General features: G+C 38.3%; 1 protein-coding gene across 1 annotated transcript in view; it reads left to right on the forward strand.

Annotated features, from left to right (window-relative positions):
* ADGRV1 (adhesion G protein-coupled receptor V1) overlaps positions 1-22,482 on the forward strand; it is a 564,972-nt gene that overhangs the window by 462,387 nt on the left and 80,103 nt on the right. The window contains exon 88 of the mRNA XM_060146321.1: positions 15,764-15,921. Within this exon, the coding sequence (XP_060002304.1) occupies positions 15,764-15,921 (158 nt within the window). The remainder of the gene's footprint in view (positions 1-15,763; positions 15,922-22,482) is intronic.

Consider the following 22,482-nt stretch of genomic DNA (forward strand, 5'->3'; position numbering starts at 1 on the left):
CTATACACAAATCCTTGTCCTTGAAAGTTTTATAGCCCCAGAGGAACAAAGATTAATCATAATTATGTTATCTTCCTGAAAATCTCAGACCATGCTTCCTTTTTAAGAGCACAGATGATTCCTGAAGCAACAGGAAACAAAGCTGAGAAGTTTTTGAGCATTGCCTTTTCTTTGCCATTGTCCGGGAAAGGGAGTATGGCTCTCCCAAGACTGTCCAAATCATTTTCCTATCAGGTGACTTGAGTAACAAATGTCCTTCTCGATTCTCATCTCTTTTCTTTCTTGGCAAATATGATTTCACCATTCAACTCCCCTTGCACACAATAACTCACGCCTTCCTTTGAGCTCCTGCCACCCTCCAGGTGGCTGTGCTGTCACATTTAACGCGTTGCAGTAAAATTTGGCACGAGCCTCTCCTCCACTGTAGACTCTGATCTTCTCCAGGTCAAGAGGCATGTATTATTCATCACTGATGAATAGCTTGGCAAATAGAATGCACATAGTTTTTGCTTAGTAGGTGTATGTTGAATGAATGAATAGCAGTCATGTAACATGAACATTGTAACATGTAGCAAGAACATTGACCATTGTATGACACAGTAACCATGTTGCTCTCATATTGGAAAGAGTTGTACTTCTCTTGAACTACTGTGTGTGTGTGTGTGCGTGTGTGCGTGTGCACGCACGTGCGCATGTCTCTGAAACATCTGCTGGAAAAAGCACACTGGAATGAATGTATAGCTGATTTTTAGCCAATAGTATTTTGATACCCCACTCCTGATGCAGTCTTAGTTTATTTTTTATTTGCCTCGTTTCTCTCATTTTTATTTTATATTATCTAGATTATATGTCTTTATAAACTACTTAAAACAATTTTAAGAACATTAGTTAAACTTTCGTATTTTATAGGAATAATAAGGAAGCATAAAGAGGGTCCAGTACCTCTTTGCTGAGGAGGAAAGTAGGGGAAAAAACACCCTGAAAATGCTATTTACTATTACCCAGGTATTGAAATAACATGATAGGCAGCTTATTTACAAAGTTGCCTCAGCTGCCAAAGAAAATGTCTTCCAAGGACAGTAACATAGCTGTGAAAATAACAGCTTAGTCATAACAAAGGAGACCACTGTGATGGCATGTGTTCCTTTACCCTTCAAAACAGCAACCATAGGGACACACATCCCTAAGCAGTTAGGCAATCTGTATCCCAACATGAAGACTTCACCACACCTGACCTTTCTGTGGTTTTAAACCTAGGATTTAGTGCAAACAATTTTGGGTTACCTCAGCAGTACCAATTGAAGATTTAAACATATATTTTTTAAAGATTTCACGTCTGTCTTAGCTTTCAAATGACTAAATATTGACCCAGAGCTTTAACATTTTTTTTAATTAATTTAAAAAGTTTAATTTTTTTATAATTGACTCACACTATATATTAGTTTCAGGAATACTGCGTAGTAATTCAATATTTTTATACATTACAAAATGATCACAATAACTGTAATAGTCATCTGCTACCATACAAAGTTATTACAATACTATTGCCTATATTTCCTATGCTGTACATTGCATCCTTGTGACTTGTTTATTGATATTTTATAACCGAAGTTTGTCCCATTTAATCCCCTTCCCCTACTTCACCCAGCCACTCCCCCTTCCTGGCATCTACCAGCTTGTTCTTTGTCTCTATGAGTCTGTTTCTGTTTTACTATGTTTGTTCGTTTGTTTTGTTTTTTAGATTCCCTATATAAGTAAAATCGTATGGTATTTGTCTTTCTCTGTCTTATTTCTTTTAACATAATACCCTCTGGGTCCATTCATGTTGTCATAAATGGCAAGATTTCTTCTGTATAGCTGAGTAATATTCCATTGTGTGTGTGTGTGTGTGTGTGTGTGTGTGTGTGTGTGTGTGTACACCACATCTTCTTTATCCGTTCATCTGTTGATGGATACTTAGGTTGCTTCCATATCTTAGCTATTGTAAATAATGCTTCAGTGAACTTTGGGGTGAATATATCTTTTTGAATTACTGTTTTCATTTTCTTGGGATAAATACCCAGAAGTGGAATTCTTGCTGGGTTATATGGTAGCACTATTTTTAATTTTTTGATTCAAGTCACTGCTATGGGTGTTAAAGGAAATGCTTGCTCTTCTGAGAAATGGTGTTGGACCTTGGGTTAGAGGTGATGATGACTTTGTGGATAAGCTTGCTATAACAAAAAAGTCAGTGATATTAACCAAATACATGAAACAATCTGAGTATAGTTAAATGCCACATATAATTTCTATTCACAAGTTCACATTACAGTGTTTCAGCAAAGTAATGTAACCAATTCACATGCTAAAGTGAATGGTAACGGCTGTCCTTTATGGAGTCTTTACCACATGCTAGGCATTGTGCTAAGCACTTTAATCAAGTTAATCTAATTTCATTCTTACAGCACATTTATGAAAAAAATAGATTTTATTCATATTTTATAAACAAGGATACTGAAGCTCAGAGAGGTAACTTCACTTGCCCATAGTCACACAGCTATTAAGTAGCAGCTGAGGTTCAAAGCCAGGCCCATCTGATTCAGAGTCCACATCTGTAAGCACTTCACTTTCTCACTCCCTGTTTTGTGAAATCATCATATTCTTCCTGTCTTCCATTTAGAATGTCCCAGACAGTAGTGGGTTTTGATGCATTTTCACCCATGATCAAAGCCAGTTAGATTAGTCTCTGTTTTTAGTGATAACAGGCAGCAGAATCTTCAAGCAAGTGTTTGATTTAGAGGAGATGATATCTCCTGACTCCTCTCTCCACACACCTGAGTAATAGGCCTTGACATTTGGTCAAGAACAGTCTTGACATTTGGTAAGATTTTATCATAAAAATACATGATACCCTCCCAGACAGCATGTATATCACACTCTTGCATTTTCAGCATGTTTTTTAAATTATTTCCATTTTGTGGCACATGGAACTTTCATTTGAAGAAAGAGAGAATAAGAAATAAAGAAGAGAATACACTAGTATACCATCATGAAGGCAAGTTTTTCAAGACTTTAGCTGGCCCAGCTCTACATTTAAGAAGTTTGGCTACAATGAAAAAGTTAAGAATTTTAGCCAAAACAAAAAATCTTTACTGCATGTCAGATCATGATATTTTTTAATTAAAAGAAATTCAGAAAATTCATGAAGGAGATAGGCTTTTTTAAAGACAGGTTTTAGACTACTTGGGTTTTCCTCATACATTCATGATTATGCTCAGAAATTAATATTACTCTGCTGTTCCCATTTCATTTCACTGCCCTGAAATCCTGTTGTTGAAACTACAGGACTTGAAAATAACAGGAACATCCTGTTGTCAAAAATAAATTCCTTAGGATAAAGTATTAATTCAACTGAAGCCAATTTTTTTTTGGAGGGTGGGAAGTTCCTCAGTGGGAGGGGAGCTTATGAATGACAGAGTGCCATTCACTGCCCTTTCTTCATATCTTTGGATTCACTGGCCTTTTTTCATATCTTTGCTATATCTCTAACTAAATGAAATTTAGTCTTTTATACGAATATTTATATGTTGCAAAAACTTAATATGTGGTGTCATTAAAAACTTTCATGAGAGGGATAAGTAAGGTCTAAGCTGCTTGGGTCACTACTATTGAGTATTATATTCAGAAATATGCATGTTTATTGTTTCATTCTATGATTTATTTAGTAGTCCCCTAGCCCCTGGGAATTCATATGCAAGGTAAAATAAAACACTGGGGACACTTCCTAAAAAAGGAATTTTTAGATTATTTGCAGAATATGGCCCCTGAAAACATTGGGGTTATTTTTCCTGAGTCTGACTTATGCTTTGGACCCTCATTTGGAACACTGACTTAGGAGTTTAGACAGTCAGGTTCTGGGCAGGCCTCAGAAGTCCTTGGTTCTTGGGTTCTTCACCCATACAGCTAGAGGGAGGGTGGAATGACCTTTATTATTTCTTCTAGTTTTAAGATTCCATGAAGAAAAAATGCCTTCGTGAAAGGAGGAGGTACAGTTATCTTTCTGGTGGACGGGTCAGGTTGATGGGACGTTCACAATGCCTTGCTTTCTGATAGTCAACATTGGGCGTCCTTCAGCAGTCACCCAATCCAGACTGTGGGCTTCCCAGTGGCTTGAAACTCTCCCTCTTCTAGAAAACCATCAGCTAATTGGCCTTTTCCCTCCAGAACTGTTTGCCTTCTCCTTAGAGGACAGCAGGTAAGAAACCATCTGTTCAAATGCCTAGAGAAGCCCCTGAACCCAGCTCTGTCTCCTGCTGCTGACACTTCTGGACCAGGCCGGTTTGTCAGCCTGTGGCAGTGCAATAATGTTATGTTGGACTTCCTTGAGGGTTACCTACCTCTTTTTGAATGACCGACCCATAATTACCTTGACTTTTCAAGTTGGAACCAAGTTTCAACAACTAGTTTTGCAGAAACACAGATGAGTCATGTGGAAAAGCTGCAAAGGGAAAGTTTTCCTCTTTCCCCTCTTGCAGAGCCTCTGTGGACAAAGGCAGATCATCTTATTTGCATGACTAAATCACACGAAGTATCTGCTGATTGGCAAGGAATTCCAGAGGGAAAAAGCTGATTATCAAATCCCACGTCTTCCATGAAGTCTTCCCTGACTACCCCAGTTTAAAGACTTTTCTATCATTAAACTCGTACCATTCAGCACTTTTCCCTAACAGATAAAAAAGGTGCTAGGTGTTCACACTTCCCTCTGTACTATTTGGTATCTTCTTTTTATTCAAATACAGCCAAGTCTTGTATAGACATAAGAGGATTTGGGGCTTAGTAATAGATGATATATATATAATCATTGTAAATATCTTTATTAGCACCTACAGTGTTCTAGGCTCCCATCCAAGAGCTTTACATTCAGTTCTCACTCTGCTCTTATGAGGCAGATGCTGTTGTTCACTCCATTTTATTTTTTAGGAAACTGAGGTATAGAGAAGCTCAATACTGGCTCAGGTGACAGAGTCAGTAAAAGGTATACCTAGGATTGACTCAAGACAGTCTGCTTCCAGAGCCTTCATTCTTAACAGTACACTCTTTTTTTTGTAGGCAGTATTATCCTGATCCAGTAAGAAACTTTTTCCTACTCTGTCCTTCTTCCCGCACATAAATTGTCAATAGCAACATCATTTTCTTTTGAGAAAATTCTTTACATAAATCATAAAGGAAATCATTTTATATCTATGTATCTGGTATCTAGTGTAAGACTTTCCAACTTCGGACTTTCACATATTGCTTCTACATCTGTATGATCTAATCCTTAAGATTTCAAAACTTCAAGGAAAGTGAAATGTGTCATTTCCCATCAAAGCTGGGGATTCCCCATAGAGTGGACAGAATTTTGGCCTCCATTTGCTTCCAGTTTTACTTTCCTTTTCTGAAATTAATCCATAAACTCTATCTCCTTTCCCCCAGATATTTTGGCCTGTATTTCTTAACCATTTAAGCATTTATTAGATATCCCTCACATGTTGGCAGTGTATTATGGGATTTTACAATGTTCTCTCATTGTTATATTGTACATCTCTTGCCCCAAGACCCTTCAGGGAAGAAGTTATGCCTTTCACATTTGCTAAGTTTCCAGCTGTAACTGTAACAGTGCAGGAGGTATAAAAATACTCAATAAATATCCATTAATTGTAGTATCATAGGCCAGCTGTAACAACCACCCAGTATGAACATATTAAGGGTGTTTAGCTATCTTAAAACACATCTTTGATGTGCTAACCCATTACTCTGAAGACCAACATCCTAAAATATTTGTTCAATAAAAAATTCACATCAGAGTGAATTGAACTCAGCAACAGAGTGAGTATTGGAGTTGAGACATAACTATGTTTTCTACAACTTGACATAATGACCTTGAAATAATTGACGTTATCACCTCATCTACTTAACATTATCCTGTTCTCTCAATAGTTAAAAGTTAACACTGTTGTTTCCAGGATTAAAATTTTACAGAAAGCACAAGGAAGTGTATAGTGTATTTTAAACAGGGTATGACTAACTTCAGTTAACAATTTCTTAGTGATTTTAAGTCAATATTTAGGAACATTACTTATTGCAATGTGTTATAAATGTTAATGTGAGTATAAATGATACAAGATGTGGGTATGACTGAGCATTCACTCCTACAGGGAATGCTCTAGGCATTTTTTCTTGGAGTATCTGCAACTTTCACATAAAGCCAGAGAAATCTGTGGGCCTAATCTTCAGGACAGTGTAATGTGGCTACTGTTCAGTAGTATATAGTCGATTAAAAGTTAGATTATCCTTCTACCAAGTGATTTTGCCCTTTTGAAAAATGAGTACCATTGCTCTCAGGATTTTTTGCCACTTGAAACACCTATATCATTAATAGAGTGGCCACAGTGACATAGACATGCATAGACATGCACTTCTACCTTTCTCATAATTTCCATGGGCTCTAAATGAAACACTACAAGTGTATTCTAAGACTGTTTGTGGAGGGAGCAGTACTCCAAAGTCTACAGAGTCTTAATCAGGAAAAGGAGAGAATATTTATGCTCTCATGAAACATAGCCCCTAACTTCTTCTAAACTATCCCTTAATGTTTTGAGTTTATTGAAATCACAGATTCAAAGCACAAAAAATAAAAAATTGTATCTTCAACATCAATCTAAGATCAGAAAGTATGGATACTTCATCCTGCCTGTGTGATGAGGGATTACCTCACCTGAATCTGCTTTCCTGCTTTCCTCACTCTGTTGCTGAGTCCAGTTCAATCTGATGTGAATTTTTTATTGAACAAATATTTAAGGATGTTGGTCTTCAGAGCAATGGGTTAGCACATCAAAGATCTGTTTTAAGGTATCTAAACACCCTTAATATGTTCATACTGGGTGGTTGTTAGAGCTGGTCTATGATACTACAGTTAATGAGTATTTTCTGAGTATCGTTGTCCATAAGTACAATTGTGAATGAAGATAGGGGGTGCAAAAAGATAAATATTTCTTGGACTTTAATCTTGTATTCCCATGGTCACCTCTATCACCTTTTCAGATACAAGAAGGTGATAGGATTAGTCAGAAAAACACTTTTTAGCCATCCATTCAGAGGCTTGGTAAGCAAGAGATTAAGGAGGACAATGACATTTTCCAGTACCTATCGATTTTGTTTTATGAGGACATAGAGCATTAGTACGTGCAAAAAGTAACGAGTCAGACCTTATTCTGATTAAATTCTGAAGGTGCTTGATTCACTGGAACCTACCTGGAGCGCAGTTGACAATCACTGTCCACTGGACCAATTTCAACAGTATCATCAAGTTGTTAAGGGGACAGACTGCTCAGACTTGAGTTTCTTGGAAAAAGAACAAAAAGAAAAGGTCATTTGGGGGTATCATGATTTTCAGACTGCTTTTTATCTATTCTTTCTACGCTGTTAATACTTTAAGTTTTTAATGAGCTAATTATGAACAATACAAGGCTGCATTTTAGTGTATGTAGTATATCTGACTACTTCAAAATTGTAGGCAGTTTAATATTCAGTGAATCAAAATACCTGCTCCTTTTGAAGTAGATGAAACAGTATTGCTTGGATATGTCCACATTTTTCTTAGCTCAATCTTTTCAACTAATATAAGCATGTGGATACATTGTAAATACTAAAAGGTGAGACTGATTCTTATTCTTTGATCACTTGTCAGTGCATAGAAGTAGATAGCAATGATAACCATGGAGTAGATTTGAGCTCTAAAACTGGTAGACATGGCAGTGATATCGGCAGGAAATGAGGTGTAGTTGGACCTCAGAGGACCTGGAATTAAAATGCTGAAGACCAGACCACACTCTTCATCTTTTAGGGACCACAGAGCCTCACTTCTTGTTGTGGTGAACATCGCAATGCCCCTCCCAACCCTTGCCTCCCCCCGCCATTTTTCTATCCATTTATACTCGATATTCGTTGTGTGTTTACTCCAAGATGGCTGTTTGCCCTGAACTTAGAATGGTTCTGGTGCCCACTACTAACTGGCAATTATCCATGTGAAATTCTCAAGACCAAAAAACTGATTGGCTCAGCTCAACGTTTAGAGCAGAGTCACCAAGTTATAAATCAGAGGCAAGCCAGAAGAATGTCTGTCTTTGGGTCAGGTATCCATCTCAGAGCTAGTCACCTGTATTTGGGTGATCTGTGGGTGGGATGTGAGGATAGAGGTATATGGAACACAGGCTCTTCCAGAACTCTTGAGCAGTGTCAGCAGTTATGGAACATGTCTATTGTGCCCACAACTATCAGAATCCTTATTCCTTCAAGGGTTGTTTAGATGCAGCTGATTATTTACCTCCCATCCACACCTGTCACAGCCCAGCACTCCCCTTCTTGTTTTGTTCCACCGGCCTGCAGATCGCTTGTGTCCTCTCTCACTTTATTCGCTTTCTCTCTCTCCTTTTCTGTAACGAGCATGTTCAGGTTGCGAATCACAGGCTTCTAAATGTGACAGGAGCTAATTGCCAGACTTCTAAATATGACACATCTCTGCTTCTCTATCCCTTTTGCTTCCTGCTGCTTTTCCCTCTCTGGTTCTTCAGGCTGCTGTGACCACCATGTGCTGCAAAATCTCTGGGCCTAATTCTCCTTTTGGGGTTACCCTTGGCTTCACTGCCAAATAGATGTAAAGATTAGTTAATTTTGTTAATTAGTTTAAGCTACTTTATGCCTCATGAGTGCGCTAGAAGAGTGCTTCTCCAACTTTTCAATGTGCACATGAAACACGTAGGGATCTTGTTAAAATGTAGTTTCAGGAACTCTGTCATGGAGTGTGAGATTCTGCATGTATAGCAAACTCCCAGGTAGTGTTGATGATGCTGATGAATTAACAATGCTTTGAATAGAAGATTAGATTGACTTATTGTAACTATGATCTTCTTGATGGGAAGGACCGTGCCTTAGGCATCTTCATCTGCCCTTCCATGGCCAGCACCGTACCTGATACGTGGTAGATATTCAAACGTTGCTTGGATTTTGATTAAACTAAGCACACAGGAAATACAGGATTTTCTATGCCAACTTTTTAAAAAAGTCAGTGGTTTCAAAGACTGCTAAAAATCAGTGAAATAAATAAACATTTCTTAAGGGTCTGATTATGCAAAGGACTAGGAGAAATACTAAAAAAAATTACAGTCCAAGTCCTCAAGGAAACACTGTCCTACTAACTCTAATATGTCTTTGCTAGAATTGTGAAATAATTTTAGAATTGTAGGGGTAGCAGAATGAGCCTATTTATGCTATAGCATTTGACCTCATATACTTTGTGTCATTTTTCCATATGTACGATGAGGCTAAGGGGACTGTTGTGATATTTATGTGTGATAATACATGTAGGGATTGAGTTTCATGCCTGGCACACAGTAAATGATCACTGCTAATACTGTTAGTAGTGGTAGAAGAAGTAGAAACAGTAGTAGTAATATTTAAGGTTGTTTTCATTACTAGCTAATTCAGTTTAAGAAAATACTTTGCTCTTCCTCTTCTTCTCTAAGTCCATACATTATCCTAATATGAGATTTCACTTTGTAGGGCTTATCTGCAATTTAGTCTTAATATTGTTCTTGTTTAGAGTTTAAAGGAAGATGAATTTTAGAATTCAGTTGTGTGCAGTACAACAGAAGGACTTCTAGAAGAATTTGTTTTCCTAACTTGCAGCTCGTTAAACAGTTATTTTCTCTTCACTCCAATGTCTTCATAAATTTATTCCTGAGAAAAAAATGAATGTGCTTAAAGGGCTCTCTCGAAACCTCTCCAGTCATTTTGAATGGGACAGGAAATGCACACATATACACAGAAATACATGCATACATACATACATACATAAATTCACAGGTGAACTAAAAGTGTGTGTTAAATAATAACATCATCTTTGGAAAGAAAGTAAATTGAGCGGGCAAGGAAAGGAATATTGAACTCATAAGTATTGGCTTAGATATTATTTATAAGCATCTACATAATGAATAACATCTGTATTCTTCCACTAATAGGGCCAGTACATCGATGTATTGTACTTTCTACACAAAGTAGAACTCAGTTTGCAATAAGTGGACAATTCTTGATCCATCATACATTTTAAAATTTCTGGAATAAAACTGACAGACCATCTCTTTTTTTCCCATATAAAGTAGGGCATCACCATGAGTTTCCATGTGGAAAAGAAAAAGCTGGTTGCAGCGGCAAATGTAACTGTGACATAGGTGCCATCATTAAAGAAATCTCCCCTCCTGGGGGAGGTTGGCACATGAGCCTATGAGTCATAACTATCATCATTGTCTGTTGAGGAGAAGTACTTATAAAGACCTTAGAAACAAACATCTGTTATTCTTTCATTACCTAGTTCCTTTTTCATTACCTATGTAACCCAGATGTAACGCACATGTCTGCTGCCTGGATTGCTTCATGTCCTCCAGTGCGCCAGGGTCAACTTGTTCTCTAAAATATAATTTAAATGGACTCAAATTACAGTTTCACGTACAGGGAGTTCCCAGCATCTCTTCCAATATTTTTAGCAGTTGTAAGTGAAGCTTTTGTCTCTCCTGGACTCTTTGCTTCTGAGCCCCTCCTTATGCTGATTTCATACAAGAATAAAAAAAAATTGAAATACCGTATACCACCCACAAAATTTTTTAATCAAGTTGGGTAATACAAGTAGAAACACTTCAATAAGTATAAAGAACTACCTGGGAGCAGTGGGGTGAAGGGGTAATAATAATCTTACTAAATGAGAAAGTGAGGGGCTTCCCTGGTGGCACAGTGGTTAAGAATCTGCCTGCCAATGCACGGGACACGGGTTCGAGCCCTGGTCCAGGAAGATCCCACATGGGGTTGCCATGTTGCCACGGGCAACCAAGCCCGTGCGCCACAGCCACTGAGCCTGCGCTCTAGAGCCCGCAAGCCACAACTACTGAGCCTGTGTGCCACAGCTACTGAAGCCTGCGTGCCTAGAGCCCATATTCCACTACAAGAGAAGCCACTGCCATGAGAAGCCCACGCACCGCAGCGAAGAGTAGCCCCTGCTTGCCACAACTAGAGAAAGCACACGCACAGCAATGAAGGCCCAATGCAGCCAAAATAAATAAATATTTTTAAATAAATAAATAAATAAAATAAATGAGAAAGTGACATAAGGTGTTGTGAATGCTCCAAGGTAGACTTGAAGAGGAAAAACTGAAGATAGTGAAACAACATCTACTTATTTCATCTGGCTTAAAATAGAGAAAAAGATGAAGTCCTGGCAAGATTTTGAAATAAAGTAGGATTGTCTGAGGGTTATAATAAGAAAGGAAATTTACCCATGAAACTTTAAAAGGGAACAGCAAAAGTTAGTCATGTGATTACAAGAACCCAAAAGAATATTTAACACCAAAAGAGAGAAGGGTCGCCAGAATGCTTTGAAGCTGGTTGAGCTAGTAATTACAAGGAACAACTTTCCTCGCCCTTTTTAAGACAGCAAATCCGTATGGCCTTTGTCTCATTTTCTGGTAACTGCCACAGCTGTCCTTGAAGCAATAGTTGCCAGCAGGTTAATCAGCTGCTTCCACAGCCCTGTGTATGCATAGTATTCAGTCTGCTTGTTTCTTACATTACATTGTTTTTCCAAGAATTTGTTCCCAGCCTTACTTCAAAAACTGTTTTGAACATGATATTCAGTTTCCTAACTGCCCACATCACTTTCATGTGATCTAATCTTCAGACTACCTGGATGTACTGTACATCTTAGTCAGTTGGACTAAAGAAAATTCTGGTTAGTGAGGCTTTTTTCTTCCTTTGAGGGTAGGGTATAGTTCATTTATCTTGGGAACTTTTAAATGTATGTCACAAGTTTTATTCTACATCAGTAGAAATTCCATGCAGAAAAGATTGATCAGAAACTTAGAATACGTATTAGCTTTAAAGGAAAAGTTCAATGAGAATTTAAAACAAGGAAGTGTTAGTATATAAGATAGAATGTAGAATGACATAGCCAGCTCCACCTGCATTCCATGGCCCAGGTCACATGAGTAGGGGCCCTGACTGCGGCTGCGCTTGTGGGTTTACCCTTTCAGCCCTGTCTCATTTGCAGTTGTTAGTGTTTGTTGCAGGAGAGTTGTCTGACCCCCTAACCCCTAAGAGAGGTGGTACACAAGGCAGAGAGTTTGTTGGAGGGAGACTGGGATGGAGTCACAGCTGGACAGGAGTGGGCGAGGGAAGCCCCTGCCGGACTATAGTACCTGCGCAGGAGAGGAAGGCAGAAGGGGCTGCAGACAAGGCAGGCGCGCTGGGGGCCCAAGCCCTCCTCATTCATGATCTGGCCCCACGCTGACCAGGACAAACTTAGGGCACTCTGACCAGCCTGATGCTAATGAGAGGCCACGATTTGTAGGGCTCTGAAGAAACAGAGGGGAAAAGGGTTGCTTCAGGATTAGATAATTTTCCTGCCCCTTTCTCTGAAAGAATGGCCCAACATGGCCAAGTCACTGTACAAACAGGGAGAATTGCAAATGAGATTGTGAAGAGCTGTGACACTTTGGGAATTCTCCCCCTCTTCCCAAAGCCACTGCACACATGCCTGGTTACTTCTAACCTCCCAGAGGTCCACTTTGCCCAATTTATTTTTTGACCAGGATCACACGGCATTCATTGAAGTCCTCCTTTCATATGTTTTCCTCTATAATAAAGGAAAGTTTTCAGGAAAGCACTTCAGATAGAGGTAAGAACCAAACATGGCCAGCCACCGGCAAGTGTAGATGTTGGAGAGCCAAAGCTATACGCCATAGCACTGTGTACAAAATGTTTATTATCCTAAAACAGCTCACAGTAGATTCGGTAATTATCCCCATTTTACAGCCTGAAATTGACTTGTGATGACATTTTTCAAGATAAAAAATAAAACACTGAAACCCGTGTGACTTCCTTTGTCAGTGTCTGTGTTTGTCTAACCTGCTTTAAGCCAGCCTGTGGCAGTGAATCCATAATTCAGGTGAAAATAAATCAGCTCAATAACAAAAAAACAAACAACCCAATCCAAAAATTGGCAGAAGACCTAAACAGACATTTCTCCAAAATATACAGATTGCCAACAAACACATGAAAGAATGCTCAACATCATTAATCATTAGAGAAATGCAAATCAAAACTACAATGAGATACTTTGTATCTCACACCAGTCAGAATGGCCATCATCAAAAAATCTAGAAACAATAAATGCTGGAGAGGGTGTGGAGAAAAGGGAACACTCCTGCACTGCTGGTGGGAATGTGAATTGGTACAGCCACTATGGAGAACAGTATGGAGGTTCCTTAAAAAACTACAAATAGAACTACCATATGACCCAGCAATCCCACTACTGGTCATATACCCTGAGAAAACCATAATTCAAAGAGAGTCATGTACCAAAATGTTCATTGCAGCTCTATTTACAATAGCCTGGAGATGGAAACAACCTAAGTGCCCATCATCAGATGAATGGATAAAGAAGATGTGGCACATATATACAATGGAATATTACTCAGCCATAAAAAGAAACGAAATTGAGCTATTTGTAATGAGGTGGATAGACCTAGAGTCTGTCATACAGAGTGAAGTAAGTCAGAAAGAGAAAGACAAATACCATATGCTAACACATATATATGGAATTTAAGGAAAAAAAGTGTCATGAAGAACCTAGGGGTAAGACAGGAATAAAGACACAAACTTACTAGAGAATGGACTTGAGGATATGGGGAGGGGAAGGGTGAGCTGTGACAAAGCGAGAGAGAGGCATGGACATATATACACTACCAAACGTAAGGTAGATAGCTAGTGGGAAGCAGCCGCATAGCACAGGGAGATCAGCTCAGTGCTTTGTGACCGCCTGGAGGGGTGGGATAGGGAGGGTGGGAGGGAGGGAGACGCAAGAGGGAAGAGATATGGTAACATATGTATATGTATAACTGATTCACTTTGTTATAAAGCAGAAACTAACACACCATTGTAAAGCAATTATACCCCAATAAAGATGTTAAAAAATTAAATTAAATTAAATTTAAAAAAAAATAAATCATTTAAAGCCAATGTACATAAAAACAAGTAGCCAACATGACCCCTATTTTTAGTGCAGAAATATATTCAAGATCAAAGCCATTAATGTTTGCCTGTTTTATTTAATCACATACCTTTTACCTGGAAGATGTGGGTCTTATGGCATACAAATGAGTGTACAGGAAAGGATTCAGGCTTTATGCTGTCCAAATTAAATTCTAAAAGCCAGAAAATTCATCATTCTGACATCTCTTTGCAGATGCAGAATGTGTGTTGAAATATCTCTTGAAATGTGTCTTGTTTACTTGAGGAATACATTTAGCAGATCATATTAATTAGAAATAATATCTGAGTAAAGTCTTTAATAACGTATCTCTTTTTAAACATAAATCAAAGGGACTGATTTCCCAAGTTGCAAGAATGGGTGTTTCCCCTGATTACCTATAGTTTGGATTTTGAGGTTTTCTTCTTAATAAGTTATATTTTTTTCCTTGCGTTATCAGCATCCATTATTTTTGGCTATATTGCAATCTAGGTTTGCAGATATTATGTATTAAAAAATGGTGAAGTTGGGGAAAATATTTCACAAGAGACATTCTCTACTATTAAGATTTCTTGTAAAGTATTATTGCCATTATAAGTTGTAGGAGGTGTGTCCTCTATAAGAATACCTCAGAAGCACAATTTTAGATACTGAGAACCTATTTAACAGTCCTCCATTTTGAGATTTTTTTGTGAAAGATTTTATGTGAACAAGATGATTTTTATAACCCGTGAGTAAAATCTTCCAATTACATCTCTAAAACCTTTTTCCGTGGAATTTCAGTATTACCAAAATATATAAATGATGTTAAGTTTACCTTAAACCTCATTGATCTAAATAAACTCCAGTAATAATGGATACAGTTATGCAGTATAGCTTCTAAATGGAAAATTGTCATCATTTTCAAGAGAATGAATGGCTCTAGGGAAATGTACAGCTTAGGAATGACAAAACTGTCATCCAAGCAGAGAACAAAATTGTGGAAATTACAGAGTTGAGCCCTGGGAATCCTCAAATTTGCCTTTAAACAATACCTTCTTCAAACTAGTGGTTACCAGTGGGGAGAGGGAAAGGGGAAAGGCAACATAGGGGTAGAACTATTAGGTATAAAAGAGGTAGGAACTAAGAGGTTACACTATTAGGTATAACGTAAGCTACAAGAGAATATTGTACAACACAGGGAATATAGCCAATATTTTATAACAACTATAATTGGAGTATAATCTTTAAAAATTGTGAATCACTGTATCGTACATCTGTAACTTACATAATATTGTATAACAACTATACTTCAATAAAAAAATTTAAAAGATAGAAGAAAACAATTACCTTCCCTCATGTGGTCCCTAGTGAAACCGTGGTCTCATTAGACAAAGAAGACAGAGCTGGAAAAGCAAATATGCATCTCTGAAATTTGTTTGGCCGTAACCTTTTTTGAAGTTTTCTGAGCACCTCAGGATATGCATGTTCCATGGAACCTACTTTGTGAAGCAGTGGGTTAGATTTAGTCATGTAGCCTCTACTCAAACAGAGCTCCAATTTGGCAAGCCAGAAAGCTGCTTTTGCCAACATTTAGATACAAAGAGCTAGTATAAAGCGGTGATGTAATGCATGGTGCATTTAGAAATGTTTGTGTTGAAGGTGAGTAATCTCTTCTCTTGTCTCTTCCAGGTGTTTCATCCCAAACATCTATGCAGCTCTGTTCAGTGCAGCTCTTGTTCCGTTAATGTGCCTCGTGGTAGTATTTGTGGTGTTCATCCATGCCTACCAGGTGAAGCCACAGTGGAAAGCATATGATGATGTCTTCAGAGGAAGAACAAATGCTGCAGGTTTGAAAGAAACTGTATTTGTATTTTAAGATGGGGACTTTTAATGGAGGGAAAAGGTCACTGAATATTCTTTATCAAGAAAAGGAGTGAGGGCTTCCCTGGTGGCGCAGTGGTTGAGAGTCCGCCTGCCAATGCAGGGGACACGGGTTCGTGCCCAGGTCCGGGAAGATCCCACATGCCTCGGAGAGGCTGGGCCCGTGAGCCATGGCCACTGAGCCTGTGCGTCCGGAGCCTGTGCTCCGCAATGGGAGAGGCCACAGCAGTGAGAGGCCCGTGTACCGCAAAAAAAAAAAAAAAGAAAGAAAGAAAAGGAGTGAGGTTTGACTTAGCTTTCAGCTCTGAAGCCATAAGTTAAATTATAGTTCTCCAATTTCTCCCACTCCTTGGGACTTCCTGACATCTCTCTTTCTTCAGGGCTCTGTAGGTTTTATTCTGATGCCAGTTTTGTCCCTGAGATATTAATATTCAAGTAAGTGACTCACAGCCTTTGGGAGCTGCTTCCCCAAGTGTTCTTCAACTCAAGCAGTAACAACCTGTGTTCAACTTGTGAAATCTATTCATTTCTTTCAGATTCTGAGACTTCTTCACAAACCTCCACAATGCTTGGGAGTGCTGTATTTTGCATGTGGAGTTCTGACTGTGCTGACAAATGTTTAAAAACATATGTGACCAGACAGCTTCATAAGTGGCTACACATGTCTGGTTACTTAAGAGTACAGTCTTTCCAGCTCAAATTGGCTTTCACTACAGCTCATTTTTTCCCTTTGAATCATACTTAACACAGGTTTTTATGATGTGTTTCTTTTTCTGTTGTTAGATTAGCGTCTCTTAGGAATTTTTTTAAGGAACAATAACCAAACACCTTCATACAGAAAAGTCACTCTAAAATGGTTTGAGTGATATTAGGGAGAATCTAATGAGCTGGGGGTGGGGGAATCCCACTTGGGCCAAGAGGAAGACTAGTCTTTTCTAAGCTTTTGAAAGCCAAATGAATGGAGAAGTTCTTCACTTTTTAAGTGCTTTTCAGAGTTTAAGCAAGATACCATATATGAAGTCCCTAGAATACATAATATAATAATGTCTAATACATTATTAGAGACTCAATAGATATTGTCATTTATAGGCTAATAAAAGGATTCATTCTAATATAATAAAAGCCTGTAGTTCCTAAACTGTAAGGGAAGATGCAAAACGATTTTCCTTGTTGTGTAAAAAGAAGGGACTCTTGGGCTTCCCTGGTGGCACAGTGGTTGAGAGTCCGCCTGCCGATTCAGGGGACACGGGTTCGTGCCCCGGTCCGGGAAGATCCCACATGCCGCGGAGCGGCTGGGCGCGTGAGCCATGGCCGCTGAGCCTGCACGTCCAGAGGCTGTGCTCCGCAACGGGAGAGGCCCCAGCAGTGAGAGGCCCACGTACTGCAAAAACAAAACAAAAAACAAAACAAAAAGAAGGGACTCTTTTATATTAGTCTGTGGGGTAGTTTGTAGATAGTTGTATCTAGCCAACTCTTCCCTCTTCTGTCTCATTTAGCATGCAATTATTATGTTGGCAGAAATATTATTTAAGGTTATGATTAATCTTAGATTCTTCAGTTAAAAAAGCAATATTCAATGTAGAAATCCACCTTTTTCACGGGATATAGAATTTATCTAGAAGCTCTGCTTTTATTCAACTTAAGATTCATTTTATTAAAATGCATATTCTCTTTAGAAGGAAAAGTTTGTTTCTTTCCCCAAATAACCAGATTTATTTTGTTCTGTATATTATGTAAAAGTGCCAATGTTTGCATGTTTTCAATAATGATAACATCATAAGGGCCTAACCTAACGAGTTAGTCCTTTCATGCCTGAATCACCCCTGTGCCTTTTTGGATATGATCCATCATGGATACAGTAGATAAACAATGCTCTGATTATCTGAAAAACAGCCCTCAAGCATTGAACATAATGCTAAAAGCCCTAGCACACTTCTATCTCAACTAGCGAAACCTCTCTTGCAATGAAATATTAATAGAAGCATTGCTCTTATTGTAGCTTTTCAAATAAAAACAATTATGGCAGTTCTGATTCCCCTATTCCCACTCAATCTAATAGTCATTATCTCACTTGGACTCTTACAGTGTTTTCCTGATAGGTCACTAGTTCTAGTTCTTCTCCATTATCATTTTCTCAGATGTCTATATTTCAACAAAGTGGCTCCCCTCACTCTCTAGCTTTACAGTCATTCGAAGTCTCTCTCATTGCCCAGAAGAAAGTTCAGTCTTTTTATAACACAAGAGTCTCTATAAGTCCACCCCTGGGCCATCTTTTCGTCCCCAAGTTAGTTACCATTCAGCCTGCATTCTGACCATGCCATCAATTTACTCCTCTTACTCGTTCTTTTTTTTTAATAAATTTTATTTATTTATTTATTTATTTTTGGCTGTGTTGGGTCTTCATTACTGTGTACAGGCTTTCTCTAGTTGCAACGAGTGGGTGCTACTCTTCGTTGCAGTGCACGGGCTTCTCTTGTTGTGGAGCATGGGCTCTAGGCATGCGGGCTCAGTAGTTGCAGCACGCGGGCTCACTAGTTGTGGCTCGTGGGCTCTAGATTGCAGGCTCCCTAGTTGTGGCGCACGGGCTTAGTTGCTCCACGGCATGTGGGATCTTCCCAGACCAGGGCTTGAACCCATGTCTCCTGCACTGGCAGGTGGGTTCTCAACCACTGTGCCACCAGGGACGCCCCTACTCTTACTCATCCTTAAAATTGCCTGATACTGTCATCTTTGCTCATGTAAGGCGCCCTCTATGAACTCCTCATCATCAGTTGATAAAACTCATGTGTTTAGTAAGTAATGTGAGAAAATGTGGATGAAGGAGAGGTGGAAGGTGCTTATTACCCTTCCATAATCTTCATTATCTCCCCAAAGCTGTCCTAAAGAAACGCATAATCTAAGTAAAAGTGGTGTGCTGAACAAACACAAGTTAATCCCTAGGAAGCCCTTCCAGCAAGATACTCCTCACTCTTTTATAGAAATCTTGGAAGCTCCCAACATGCTACCTCTTCTGTGACGCCTTTGGAATTCCCTCTTTACAGAGCCACACCAAATAAGCATTACTCATTCCTTCTTCTATGCTTTGAAAGCACTTTGTTCCTACAGCCATTACAGCACTTAGCACTTATTTCAGAATGAAATGGTGACTTGTTTTGGTGTGTGTGGCTGATTTCCTTAATAAATTATGAATTCCTTGAGGGTAAGGACCATTTATTATTCATCTCTGTATCACCAGAGCCTGGTAGAGTGCTCAGTAGATAGCAGGAGCATAATTAATATTTGTTGACTAAATGAATAAATTAATAATCATCAATGCACCATAAAATCTTATGATTATGGGAATGGATCCCAAAGCTAAATATAGCTTTAAGAAGAAAAGGAATCTGTCATATCATCAGAAGTAGAAATTATAGAATTTATCTCATTGATCTGTTTGTAGGTATCCCTTTAAAAGTTATTATTAGGACTGTCATTTTTGCCTTGACTTCTCTGATTCCCAAAACTATATGTTCAGCTTCGACCTCTAAGCTGATATCTTACATTTTATTTGAAACCTCCTTTAACTCTCTTCCATCTGAACATGTGCCACATACCTCGAATTCAAATGTTCAAGAAAAAAAAATGTCAATCTACTCTACCAAGGAGCATTTGATACTCTCTTTGAATCTGTCTACTAGAATTCCATTTCATTGACCTGAAAAATATCCAGTCCAGAAGGACTGTAAATTCATGTTTTGCCCATTTCCCTGCTCCATATACATAGCAGTTAATGACAAGATATAACAAGAGAAAATTAAAAAGAAGATGAATTGTGGATCAGAAAGAGCAGAAGCACAAAGTATAAGCTGGGCTACTGTCAAGGACCTGATGTTTTCTGGGTCCACAAGCCTGTGAATGCAGGAGTATCTCAACTGCTGTGGTGGTAAGTTGGGAATTAAAGGTCTCACCCAAGGCCGGTAGACTGGAGCAGTAGCACCTGTAGGAAAGGAACCTGAAAAAGAGCTGCCATAGTAGCTTGGGCTTTGGCTGAGGGATCTGGGAGCCCAAAGAGAAAGCAGAGGAAGCATCTCACCAAGTTCCTGGGCCAAAATCTCTAGAGTTCACAGAGTTTATCTGCCATATTCATATGTATATGTCATTATGGGGACAGAAGACCCATGACACCAAACTAGTCCTTTTTGGACAGAAGGGTTAAGTGGAGGCCACCACAAAACCATTAGACAGAAAAAGGTAGCCAGAGAGAAAGACAGAGAGTGAGTGAGAGAGAGAGAGAGAGAGAGAGAGAACAAGCAAGGAAGCAAATGCTTTCTACTCAAGATTAGCTGCAATATAAAAGTCCCAAACATTGGAGGAAAACTAACAAAGATAGCCCTTAAAATCAGCAAAGAGATGAATTTAACATAGAAAAAAATATAAAAATAGAATAAACTATAAATAACTTTCTCAAGTTATTTAGATTCCTCAAAAATATAAAGTAGGAATCATCAAACTATGGCCCTGCCAGCCACTTACCTGTTTCCTCATTTTATCTATTTATTTTTTTAACAGCTTCATTGAGATATAGTTTACATCCCGTAAAGTTCATCTGTTTAAATTGTACAGTTCATTGGTCTTTATTATATTTATATAGTTGTGTAACTATCGCCATAATCTAATTTTAGAATACTTGCATCATCCCCAAAAAGAAACCCCATACCTGTTAGCAGTCACTCCCCATTCTCCACTTCCCTGAAGCCTAGGTAACTGCTAATCAATTTTCTGTCTCTATAGATTTGTCTATTCTGGACATTTCATATAATGGAACTATAGAATAGGTGGTCTTTTATTAAGTCTGGCTTCTTTCACTTAACATAGTGGTTTCAGAGTTCATCCATACTTTATATCATGTATCAGTACATAGTTCTTTTTATTGACAAATAATATTGCATTGTGTGAACATACTACATTTTGCTTTCCTATTCATCAGTTGATGGACATTTGGGTTGTTTTCACATTTTGGCTATTATGAAAAACATTCCTATGGTCATTTATATATAAGTTTTTGTATTAACATGTGTTTTCATTTCTCTCGGGTATATGCCTAGAATTGGAATTTCTGCGTCATACAGTAGCTCGATGTTTAACATTTTGAGGAACTGCCAAACTGTTTTCCAAAGTAGCTGCAGTGACCTGTTTTTGTAAGTAAAGGTTTTTCTTGACACCCAGCCACACCCATTTGTTTACATATATTCTATGGCTGCTTGCAACAAAAACCATGTGGCCTGAAAAACCTAACATTTAATATCTGGCCCTGTACAGAAAATGGTTGACCATTGACCCCTGACATAAAGGAAGATGTATCCATTCAAAGCACTTAAACATTAAAAAAAAAAAAAAAAAAAGATATAAGCAAATAAAATTAAAACAGACCAATATGAAAATGAAAAAATTTCAATAATCTTGACAGTGAAAAATAACACTAGTCGAAAGTTTTAAATATCTTTATATTTGAGATAAAATATAGATGAGACACAGAGAAGAGAGAATTAATTAATTAGAATCCGAAGCTAGGATTAAGGAATTCATGTGAAAGATACAAAAAAAGAGAAAATATGAAAACAGAGCTAAGAAGTATGAGAATACATTGCCAGGAGAAAAGAATACAGGAAATGGAGAGTAATCAATATTTGAAGAGGTAATGTTGAGAATTTTCTAGAATTAAAGAAATTAACATAACTACCCATAAATATCTACCTTGTTTAAAAATTGAGGGAGAAGGGTAGGGGAATGCTGAAAAGTCTACTATATTAGTAAAGTTCCCACATCTGTATTTTTGAAAACTGGATAGTAGGTACCCTTTCTTTGCTTCTAATATTCTTTATTGTTAGAATAATTGGCACAAACCCCACTCAGGAGTTTGAGTCCACAGTGCAAGCAGTTGCCACTGTGTTCTCTAAAAGCCAAAGCTTCAAATGCAACACAGACTGGTACCGGGCCTCTTCTCTTCTTTCCTCTGAGATTCCTGCACTTTTTATACCCCGTGTGTACGTGATATCTGAGAAGGAGGGCAGTTCCAATTACAGTTGGCCCTCTGTATCACCAGGTTCTGCATTTGCAAATTCAACCAGCCATGGGTCGGAAAATATTTGGGAAAAAAAAATTCCAGAAAGTTTCAAAAAGCAAATCTTGAATTTGCCACACACCAGCAACTATTTACATAGCATTTACATTGTGTTTACAACTATTTACATTGTATTAGGTATTATTTTAAGTATTCCAGGGGATGTGCATAGGTTATATGCAAATAGTATGCCATTTTATATAAGGGACTTTGAGCATCCTTGGATTTTGGTATCCTGCAGGGTCCTGGAACTAATCCCCAATGGATACAGGGGGAAGACTGTAGTCTCAAGCAGATCTGGCTTAGTTCTCTACAATTCCAAACATGCAAAATAGCCCTTTTTCCTAAGGCAGCTGAGATGGTTTATAGTTTAGTTTTATTTTGCCCTGCATTTTTTAAAATTTATTTTAATTTATTTTAAATTAAT

This window comes from Lagenorhynchus albirostris, chromosome 3 (assembly GCF_949774975.1).
Source record: "Lagenorhynchus albirostris chromosome 3, mLagAlb1.1, whole genome shotgun sequence".
Taxonomy (NCBI): Eukaryota; Metazoa; Chordata; class Mammalia; order Artiodactyla; family Delphinidae; genus Lagenorhynchus; species Lagenorhynchus albirostris.